The sequence below is a fragment of the Urocitellus parryii genome, chromosome 1 (genome assembly GCF_045843805.1).
Source record: "Urocitellus parryii isolate mUroPar1 chromosome 1, mUroPar1.hap1, whole genome shotgun sequence".
Lineage (NCBI taxonomy): Eukaryota > Metazoa > Chordata > Mammalia > Rodentia > Sciuridae > Urocitellus > Urocitellus parryii.
In genome coordinates this window covers 265,661,282-265,672,613 of record NC_135531.1, presented here as the reverse complement: position 1 = coordinate 265,672,613, position 11,332 = coordinate 265,661,282, and the positions used below count along the sequence as shown (strand labels likewise).

The following is an 11,332-nucleotide window of genomic DNA, read 5'->3' as shown; positions in this document are numbered from 1 at the left end:
TATGCCTCCCCTTGCCCAATAATCATAACAGAGCCAAATTGGAGAGAGAAGCTTTATTAACACCAGGGGGGCTGGAGAGGTGCAACCCAGTGGGGACATGGCTGTGTGCTGTTCTCTGGAGAGACATGGTACAGTCCTAGGGTCAGGTCTCCTTCCTCAGCCTTTGCCTGAGGAGCCTTGATTTATCCTTCCCTTGGCTCAGGGCTTTGAGGAAGTTAAAGGTATAATACTTCTGTAAGTTTCTTTGCTCCAAGCTCCTCTCTGAGTTTCTAGTTGCAATTTGCTTTTGCGCCAGAGTTGATGGGAGAGATTAGTGGTAGATCTGAGTATGGGACTGAGCCTACAGCAAGAGGAAGGAGGGAACTCCAGCATAGACTACACAAAGAGAAAAGGCAGGAAAGATACCAATGACATGAAAACAAAGGGAGAGAAAAAGGTGAAAAGTCAGGTTCTAGATTTGCATGTTAGGAAGGGCAAGGTAATATGCCTGGAATGCACAATCCAAAGATTTTCACCTTTTCTAATTGCTTTCTGGAGCATCCAGGTTGTTCTTTCACCCTCTAAAGCCAGTATACCCATCCACACTATGAGAAATACCCACCTCAGAATTCAGACTCCCCAGGTTGAGGCTCTTCCATTTCCCGGATGCAGATGTACACAAAGATGGAAGCTGGGTGGATGCTGATGCCATCTTTAGAGAGCAGGTGTATGTGGCGGTAACCTGGAAAGGGGCAGGACAACAACATTAGGGAGGCAGCCAGAGCCAGGGTGTTGGCCAAGGATCCAAGGACTGTCTCACCTTGTTTCATGCAGGTCCATGGCAAGGTATATTGACCAATAAAGTCATTTCGGGATTTCCAGTCATAATCCTGAACCACAAAACGCAGCATAGCAAGTTCAGGTACCAGCACCCGGAAGCACAGTGTCTGACCCCAGTAGGGATTAAAACCTGAGGTGTCGGGTAAGAAGGAATGAAACACATTTTACTTTTTTTTTCCTTAGTAGTACTAGGGATTGAACCTAGGGGCACTCTACCACTGAGCTATATCCCTAACCCACTACCCCCTTTTTTTTTTCTTGAGATAGGGTCTTGCTAAGTTGCTAAGGCAGGTCTCAAACTTGAGATCCTCCTGCCTCAGCCTCCCAAGTTGCTGGAATTACAGGCATGCACCACCATGCCCAGCTTCTCTTGGCTCATACTGTTTTACCTGTATTCTCACTTAATCTAGATGTCAATCAGCATTATATAGGTGAAGAAACAGGTTCAGAATGTGTAAGCCAATTTTCCCAAGTCACTGGAAGCTATGGAAGGCCAGGATTCCCTGTACTATTCCATACTGCCCTTCTGCTATAGGGGTGGGTGGTGACAGTATGGAAGGGAACCAACAGTTATACTCCTACCACCTCCTTCCCCAGCACTGCTGTCTCACCATTGTTCTCCACATAGTTGGTCTCCTGGCAGGTTGTGTCTGGACGGATGCCATAGATCTCCACTCTCACCAGTGGGTCCACAATGGACCTCTCTTTGGTGTTGTTCACTTTGGGGAGTTGCTGACCACTGATAACCTGCAACCAGGGCACTGGAACCTCATGAGTGCCCTACCTAGCCCAACCCACCCCCCAATCTCTGACATCCCAGAGGAGAGGACAAGGGACCTTGCACTAACTTTTCAGTTTGCAAAACTAATCCTCTGCAAGCAACATATTTTCCTCTATAGTCTGTCTGCAAATTTATTCACTTATTTATTGTACTGGGGATTATCCAGGAATGCCCTACCACTCAGCTACATCCCCAGCCCTTATTTTTTGAGATAAGTCTTTCTTTCTAACTTGCTGAACCTGGCTTCAAACTTGTAATCCTACCTCAGCCTCTTAAGTCACTGGGGTTACAGGCATACACAGCCCTTTCTGCAATTTTAAATGCACAAAGTTGAAATTTAAGAGGTTTGAAAGTAGACATGCTAATGACAGCAGCCTTTTCTGTAGCACTTCCTGTGTACCAGATGGTGTAAGCACTTGACCTTAATAACTCCTGCAATCCTCACAATCCTGTGAGGTAGGCAGTAGTATCATTCCTATTTTACTGGTGAGTAAACTGAAGTACAGATGGGCTAACAAACTTGCCCAGTATTATACAACTAGGAAGTAGATTTTAAGCTAGGCAGTTGGCTCCAATGTCTTGTTAGCAATCAGGTTATTCTGCATCTCACAAGGAATTTTCAACCAATTATGCTCTTGTCAGGCCTAGCCATATCTTCCCCCACTTCTATCCCAGTTATCCCAGGTTCTTTTCAACAGCTTCTCTTCCCTTCATACCTGGACCAAAAGAGTCTGGGCCTTGAAAGGACTGAGGGGTTTCTCCGGGTTGAAGGAACTCTGGATATCACGCAGGAAATCTGGCTTCAGCACATAGCCACAGCCACTATTCTGGCGGAAGAGCCCATCACAGATGTCCATTTCAAGCCCTGCAGTCTGCATATTCATAGCCACTGAGGCCCCAGGAGAAAAGAAGGGAAAGATTTCATCTCAGAAGACTTCCAGGTTCTCTTCCAAGGGAATAAGACAGGTATTGGGTGTAAGAGTGCCTGCTGGGAACATCTTCAAAGATAGGTAGCCTTTTCCTCACCTAGCATTCAAGGTCATTCCCCCTGGCCCTACTTCCATTAGGGAACTTATCTCCCTCCACCCACTCCTGCTGTCCCACCTCCTGTCTGCTGCCTCCTCACCCATTTGGCAGCCTACATTCCAGAGTTCCTGGGGGTTGTAGTTGGATGAGTCTGTCCTCAGACCACTGGGATACACACGGCTTAACTGCCAGGCATTGTGCTGCACAAACTCATTGCCTGTAAAAGAAAGAAGGAGGAAGATGGAAGTGGGGTAGCTCCTGCCAATTCCCTGGCCCCAAGGACCCTGCCCACTCACTTCACTCTTTTCCCCAACATCTAAAGCTCAATGTCCCCTTCCCCCAGTGTCATCAGTCTTTTGCTCACTATTCCTAACTCCCTTCCCTTTGCCTGCTGTGATAAATTTCTTAACTCCATCATCTCTCTTGAGCTCCCTTGTCCTCTTACTTGGGACTTACCACCATATCCCTGCCCATAAGTCTGAACCTACCCATCCCGTGCTTCCCTCCCTGTCCTTCCATTTTGGTCCTAACCAGCCTCCTTGACAAGGCTTTTGGCCTTGGTTTCAGAGAAGGACGATATCTCATAGAAGTGGTAGTTCTCCTTTGAATGGGTGAAGCTGCGGAATGAGACAGACTTCAGGTAGACAACCAGGTCAGAGAGGGCTGGACACAAGACGGACCTGGATTTCTGGAGGAAAAAGTGGAGAGGAATTGAATCCTCATCAGCTTGAGAGGGAAGAAGCTAATGGCCCTCCATCCAATCTACACCTCTGCCCACTGCCTCCCCATTGTATTCTCCCTCCTGCCTCACCTGCTCAAGCAAGAGAAGGGACCCAAGATTGATATTAGAAGCCTGGGCCACAATGTGACAACAGATAGGCGGACAAAACAGCGGGCACATCACAACCTGGGGGTGGGGATGGGAATAAAGGCAGTCTGCATATACTGCTGGGATCAATTTCAGCTGCTGGGCTTGGAGAGTCCATTCTATGTTATATCTAGGATAACAGGTCTTTATCATTATTTTTAAACAGAGATGTGTTATCTTCCCTACCTCTCTTGTTTGAAAACAAATGAACAATAATCTTGATCAAAATATACATGAATTCGGGCTGGGGTTGTGGCTCAGTGGTAGAGCGCTTGCCTCTCGTGTGCAAGGCCCTGGGTTCGATCCTTAGCACCACATAAAAATAAAAATAAATAAATAAAATAAAGGTATTATGTACAACTAAAAAATAATTTAAAATATATATGTACATGAATTCATGCTGGGCATGGTGATGCATGCCTTTAATCCCAGCTACCTGGGAGGCTTGAGATAGGAGGATCACAAGTCCAAGGCCAGCCTTAGCCACTTAGTAAGACCCTGCCTGGGGGGTGGGGGGAGGACTGGTGACGTAGCTCAGTGGTAGAGCTCCCCTGGATTCAATCTCCAGTACCACAGAAACAAAAACAACAAAATGTACATGAATCCAGAGGTATGTCAAGGTATGCAAATGATTGTGGAATTTGCTTCTGTTCAGATGTGAGGGTCCTAGAGTAATATCACTGGACTTGTCTCCTGAATTCCCATTTCCATCCCTGGACATGGTGGCAAGTTAAACATCACAGTCCCAGAGAGAACAGGAAAGCTAGAAGTCAGCTGAGCGGGCCAATCAAGCCCACAAGAGAGAAATGCAGACTTCAAATCCAGATCTCAGAGGTCCCACCAATGGCACCCCTTATCCCTTAGCCTTGCCTTTCCCCATAGGGATATGGACCACACTGGCAAAACTTTCTCAAAGCTTTCACCTTCCCCTCTCCAAACCTTTGGCCATTTCTGGCCGTACCTCAAACTCAAATTCCACTCATTGTAAGAAGCTTTCTCTAAGCCCACTGGAGTTAAAGTCATTGTAATCATTCCACTAATCCCTATTTAGCCAACCTAATAGTGCTAAATACACACACACATACACACAGTGGTTTTCAAACTGGACTTTAAGGAGATTGAGAAGTACAAAATAGGTCTAGAGTCATCTAAGGGACCCATAAGAGAGCCAAATGAGGGGTTCAATTAGAATGGTTCTGTTTATCTATTTTGTATACTGAGTTTCCATATAAATTTTCATTAAAAAAAAATTTCATGGCCCAGAAAAGTTGGAAAGCCACTACAATGTATCTTTATTTGGTGATGTATCCCACACAGTGATGCCATCTATGCATTATTATACCTCTCTTCTTGGAAGGAAGGGTCATTTTTCTCCTTGGCCCTCCACCCTGCCAGGCTCTTATCTTCACAAATTAGCCTTCAGCTTGTGAAGCATGCTAACCAAATGCCACCACAGAAAGACTACTCCTGGCCTACCTTCTTTTTGTCCTTATTCAGGCGGCTCAGCTCCAGTGTCACAGGCTCAGAGGGGGACTCCAGTGGCAGTTCTGTCCCCTGCTGTCTCTCCAGCTGGGGTTCTGTCACTTCTTCCTCATCTTCAAGATCATCCTCAAGTGTTCCTAACTTCTTCCCCTTCACTAAGATCTTCCCTTTAAGCTGCTAGGGAACAAAAATGAAGAAAAATGTCTACCTGTCTGTTCCTGGGAATCCTGCAGTTCCTGCTGCCCTCAAAGGCAGTGAATAGTAGGAAGTTCCCCCATGAAGAAATTGATTGCTTAATACATACCAGAGGGATTCCCTTATTGTTAAACAAATTTGTAACATCTATAGCTATATGAAAGATAGATAAATAAATGTAGGCTTCTATCTCACATCTGAAACACTAAGAGTTTTTATCCTCTTAGTCAAGATTTACATATATAAAAGGTTATGGTGCACGCCAGTAATCCCATTGGCTGAAGCAGGATGATCATGAGTTGGAATCTAGCCTCAGCAGTTTAGTGAGGCCCTAAGCAACTCAGTGAGACCTTTTCTATAAATTAAAAAAAGGGGGGGAGGGGAGGCTGGGGATGTGGTTCAGTGCTTAAGCACCCCTGGAATCAATCACCAGTACACAAAAAAAAAAAAAAAGTACAAAAAATATAAAGAACATAAAAGTATGAGAGGAAAACAATCCTTTTTTTTTTTTTCTTTTTGGTATCAGGGATAGAACCCAGGAGTGCTTAACCATTAAGTCACATCTCCAACTCTATTTTTTTAATATTTATTTTTTAGTTTTCAGCGGACACAACATCTTTATTTGTATGTGGTGCTGAGGATCGAACCTAGGCCGCACGCATGCCAGGCGAGCGCGCTACCGCTTGAGCCACATCCCCAGTCCTCCAACCCTATTTTTTATATTTTATTTAGAGACAGGGTCTCATTGAGTTGCTTAGGGCCTCACTAAGTTGCTGAGGTTGGATTTCACCTTGCAGTCCTCCCTGCCTCAGCCTCCTGAGTTGCTGGGATTACAGGCATGCACCATCATGCCCACAAGAATCTTTTTATGAGGGAGGACGATGGTGGTACCAGGGATTGAACTCAGAGGCACTCGACTACTGAACACATTCCTAGCCCTAGTTTGTATTTTTTAAAAATATTTATTTCTTTTAGTTGTACACAATACCTTTGTTTTTATTTATTTATTTTTTTAATGTGGTGCTGAGGATCCAAACCCAGGGCCTCTCACCCACTAGGGGGTCGCTCTACCACTGAGCCACAACCCTAGCCTCCTAGTTTGTATTTTATTTAGAGACAGGGTCTTACTGAGTTGCTTAGAGCCTCACTAAATTGCTGAGGCTAGCTTTGAATTTGTGATCCTCCTGCCTCTGCCTCCCAAACCCCTGAGATTACAGGCATGCACCACTGCACCCTGCCAGAATTTTCTTGAATAGAGAATTTTTTTGAATAATCTCATAATGGAAAAGATTTTAGGGCTGGGGTTGTGGCTCAAGCGGTATCGCGCTCGCCTGGCATGCGTGCGGCCCAGGTTCGATCCTCAGCACCACATACCAACAAAGATGTTGTGTCCGCCGAGAACTAAAAAATAAATATTAAAAATTCTCTCTCTCTCTCTCTCTCTCTCTCTCTCTTTCTCTCTCTCTCTCCTCTCTCACTCTCTCTTTAAAAAAAAAAAAAGATTTTAGAAACATGATATAAAAACTCAGAAGATGGGGCTGGAATTGTGGCTCAGAGGTAGAGCGCTCACCTAGCATGCGCTAGGCCCTGGGTTCAATCCTCAGCACCACATAAAAAAAATAAAATAAAGATATGTGTCCACCTATAAGTAAAAAATAATTAAAAAAAGAAAACTCAGAGGATATCTAAAATATTGACAGATATGGCTACATAAGTCTTAAAAACTTTTGTAAGGAAAAACATGCTAAAAGACAAAAACAAAAATAGACAACAAAGTATTTCTCAAACCATTAATAAAGAATCTTTAACACATAGGAATCATTACAATATCAATAAAAATTATAAACCCTAATAAAATTGGGTAAACAAATTGTCAGATAATTCAAGAAAAGAAAATATGGACTTTTTAAAAAATTATCTTTTTTCAGTATTTGCCATTATCAATCATCTCACTGTTGTTTGTAGTTACTCTCCCCTGTTGATTGGAGTATAATTTGGTATTTTTTCCCAAGGGCAACTTGCAATAATAATCAAAAATGTCAAAATAAAAACTCTTTAACCCAGAGAGTTTTTATTTTGACATTTTTTGCCTCAAGGAATCCATAATAAAGAATCAATGGGAAAAGCTGTATGTACAAGTAGAAAATCACTACCAAATGTGCAACTGGTTGAATAATTCTCCTTCATGACATAAAATGGAATTCTGTAGAACTATTAAAAAAGAAAAATTTTTTACAAGAACAGACATCCATGATATATATTTCACATATAAAAAGGTTATGGAAGCTGGGTTGGTGGCACATGCCTGTAATCCCAGCAGCTAGGGAGGCTAAGTCAGGAGGTTCATGAATTCAAAACAAGCCTCAGCAACTCAGCGAGACCCTGTCTCTAAATAAAATATTAAAAAGGGCTGGAGATGTGGTTTGCTGGTTCAACACCTCTGGGTTCAATACCTGGTATGAAAAAGAAAAGGAAAAGAATATGGAAAACGACCTCATTCTTTTTTTCTTCGTGTCTTTTTTCAAATGTGAACATAGCCAGGTTCTGGGATGCTTGCCTATAATCCCGGTGGCTCATATGGCTGAAACAGGAGGATCACAAGTTCAAAGATAGCCTCAGCAATTTAGCAAGGCCCCGTCTTGAAACACAAAAAGGGCTGGGGATATTGCTCAGTGGTTAAGCACCCCTGGGTTCAATCCCTGGTACCCCCAAAATGACAAAAAGTGTGAATATATATCTATTTTTATATAAGCATTTAAAAATGTATTCTAAGGGCTGAGGGTATAGCTCTGCAGTAAAGCAGGGGCTTAGTATGTGTGAGACCTTGGTTAAATCCCCAGTACCAAAAAACCCCCAAATTATTGATAGGTGTTATTATGGGAAAAAATGGGATTATGATGGAAAGATTTCCCTTTCTCTGTATTGTCTGTATAGTCTACACCAACTGTCAACTATCCGGAAAAATAAGACATTTCCATTGAAAATTAAATAAAGGGCTGGGGTTGTGGCTCAGCAGTAGAGTGATCGCCTTGCACGTGTGAGACCTGGGTTCGATCCTCAGCATCACATATAAATAAATAAGTGAAATAAAGGTATTGTGTCCAACTATAACTAAAAAATAAATGTTTTTTTAAAAAAGAAAATTAAATAAAAAGTAAATAGTTGATTTAAAACTTAGAGAACTGTAAATGGAATTCTGTGTTCAATTAGATCTTTCAAAATTAAAGTTGTCTCTAGGGATATTAAAGAGCAAATGGTTCATCTGGGATAGAAAGATGTAAACAAGAGGGACATGAAGGAAGAAGTCAAGGTGAAGGAATGCAGAAGCCACAGTAAAGCCTGTCAGGGGTACCAGGTCCTTACCTCAGGTGAGGGAAGCTGAGTGGGTAGCAGCCCATCTAAGGTGGAACTCAGCAGCTGATCGTCCAGGATCTCAGTCAAATGGCGTACCATGGTCAGCTGCTGCTCCCAGGTGCAGTGGTTCTCCAGGGACAAGATGAGTGGATATTCTGATGCCTGTTGGGGGGGGGGGGCATGCTACATCAGAGTTCTAAAACCCTATACCTTCCTGTTCCAGATATTTGAGTTCCTAACCCACCCTCTATTTACTCAAATTAGTACCCTGATTGTTAAATTCCTCCAACCCCATTATAGAGCTCAGTGAGAATTTGCTGGGTCTGGGGCCCACCCACAGGGACAAGATCCACATCTAAAGGTCATTTTTTGGGATCCCCAATTTCATACCTGTGCCAAGTCTAACTCAGGTCCTCTGAGACCTTTTGAGTTTTTAGGATCAGAAGGGGAGGACCAGGTCTTTATATTCTTAGACTTCATCTCCAGATTCCTAGTGTTTCCCAACCTTACTTGATACTGTTTGTTTCTTTATCTAGTCTCTCCCAGATGGGAGACTGGTTAGTACCACTATGACTACTAGTTATTAGTAACACATCCCACACTTAATTCATAATAATCCCTTAATATCTGCCCAGTGCTCTAGAGTTAAAAACCTCTCTTACATATATCATGCCATTTGCAATAACCTTCCCAGCACCCCTTCACCCTCCCCAGAACCAGAGCCAGTCACTTTTCCCTTAGGCTCTTTTGTCTCAGCCCTCTTCCCAGCCTGGGGCTACTACCTGGAAGGCATATTGTTTAACTGTGGCCACAACATCTTTGAACAGGATTCGGGAAGTCAGGGTGTGTCCGTGATAAACAATGGGTTCCCCGTTAGGTCCATCCCATACATCTACCTCCACACAGCGGCACCCACGTTTCAGGGCCCTGCAAGAACCCCAACCCCAGAAGCAGAAGAGGTCAAGTTCTGACCCTCTCCCCAATGTGGAGAGATCAATGCTCATCAGCACTTACCCATCCACACCTCTTCAAACTATGTACACTGTGTGTGTGTGTGTGTGTGTGTGTTTATTTGTTTTAGTTGAAGATGGACAGCTTTATTTTATTTATTTTTATGTAGTGCTGAGGATCGAACCCAGTGCCTCACACAGGCTAAGCAAGCATTCTACTACTGAGCTACAACCCCAGCCCCTCAAGCTATGATTCTTGGATGCTTCTCTGTCCGCTTGAGGATGGCTGCAGCTCATACACCCACCCCACACCACTCACAATTCTTTTTAGCCACCTATCACACATTACTTCATGATACTCCTGGTATTCTGGTTGTATATCCCTATACAACACTTGGGTTAGTTAAGCTCTCTGCATATTTACACTTAATTTCTTCCTCTCTGTCTCTCTCTGGTGATAGGGATTGAACACAGGGCCTCACACATGCTAAGAATGTGTTCTACCACTTGGAAGTTTCACTTAATTTTGAGTAAAAGTTCCACTCATTTTCATATCCCTTGAAGCTACTAGTTGAGTTGCTAGCACTACAAAAACGTCTTGACTATTCAATCTAATCCATGATAAATCACAATAAAGGCAGCTACCACCTATTAGCTATTGACACATGGATTGTCTCATTTAATCTCCACTACAACCTGAAAAGAACAGGTACTGTTATCTCCCTATTTCATAGATAGGGATCCCAAGATATAGATAGTACCAAGTGAGGAAGCTAAGCTTTGACATCCACCCGTCTGACTCCAGAACCGACCTTTTTTTTTTTTTTTTTTGGAACTAGGGATTGAATCCAAGGGCGCTTTACCACTGAACCACAGCCACAGCCCTTTTTATTTTTTATTTTGAGATAGGGTCTAAGTTGCTTAGGGTCTTGCTAAGTTGCTAAGACTAGCCTTGAACTTGCAAACTTTCTATCTCAGCCTCCCGAGTCACTGGAATTACAAGTGTGCACCACGTGCCTGGCTGCACCCATGATTTTAACTCCAATGCTGTACTACTTCCTCTTTAACATTTTGCTTATTTGTTAGGGTCTCTGAGTTCCAAGAGTTTCATAGCTCAGGAAAGAGAGAAATCTCATTTACCCACAGGGTTTCTTTACCATTCTCCCATCAGTCTTCAATATCTTCTTCAAATGTCTCAGGTATCCAGGGTTCCTCAGTCCCGGTTCCCCCCAATATCAAAGTGTTGAAAGCACTACCAAAATATCTCTTCAATCCCTGTTATTCACTCACCACCCCCCAATTTCCCACAGATGGTCCCTCTAATGAGCTGGACCCTTTCTCTACTACCACTGCACCGTATATATCCCTCGACGCTGCTTTGGCCACAAAGTTGGTCCCCAACGAGATAAGTATTGTGAGAGGAGTTAATGAAGTAGTGGGTCAGAGGTTGAGTCATATCCTGGTAGATGGGAAGGCAGGCCGGGTTGAAGATGTCTCCATCCTTTGAGCAGAGGTAGCTGAGGAAGCCATCCAAGCTCAGCACATGCCGCAGTTTGCCTACAGTGTGGAATGGGGAATGCTAGAGTGAGCTGCTTGCAGGGGAGCCCCTCAGCATACCTACAGACCATCCTCCATCCCATTCCCTATGGGGTCTTGTCTTTCAGATGGTTCCTGTTCCCAGCTTCCAGATCCCCAACTTGCCCCACCCAGTGTGTGTCATTTCAATCACCCCCCATCCTCAGATATTATTAAAGAGAGCCATTACAATTATTGTAGTCTAGCTGGGCATGGTGGTACAGTATGAGTCCCAGAGACTCAGGAGGCTGAAACAAGAGGATCATAAGTTCAATGCCAGCC

The 11,332-nt window shown here is 43.6% G+C and overlaps 1 protein-coding gene across 7 annotated transcripts in view; it reads right to left on the bottom strand.

The window, feature by feature from the left end:
* Positions 1-48: 48 nt before the first annotated feature.
* Positions 49-11,332, bottom strand: part of Plcd4 (phospholipase C delta 4) — a 27,370-nt gene continuing 16,086 nt past the window's right edge. For 4 of the 7 annotated variants that reach the window (XM_026390324.2, XM_026390327.2, XM_026390325.2 and 1 more), the window contains 12 exons: positions 10,831-11,032; positions 9,308-9,452; positions 8,535-8,687; positions 4,971-5,153; positions 3,438-3,533; positions 3,158-3,314; positions 2,727-2,843; positions 2,317-2,489; positions 1,431-1,566; positions 800-949; positions 602-721; positions 49-375 (listed from right to left, as the gene is read on the bottom strand). In XM_026390324.2, coding sequence (XP_026246109.1) covers positions 603-721; positions 800-949; positions 1,431-1,566; positions 2,317-2,489; positions 2,727-2,843; positions 3,158-3,314; positions 3,438-3,533; positions 4,971-5,153; positions 8,535-8,687; positions 9,308-9,452; positions 10,831-11,032 — 1,631 coding nt within the window. In that variant the 3' untranslated portion in view covers positions 49-375; position 602. Of the gene's footprint in view, positions 376-601; positions 722-799; positions 950-1,430; positions 1,567-2,316; positions 2,490-2,726; positions 2,844-3,157; positions 3,315-3,437; positions 3,534-4,970; positions 5,154-8,534; positions 8,688-9,307; positions 9,453-10,830; positions 11,033-11,332 lie in introns of those variants that run through there. The other 3 variants (XM_026390326.2, XM_026390328.2, XM_026390329.2) reach the window with 3 other exon arrangements.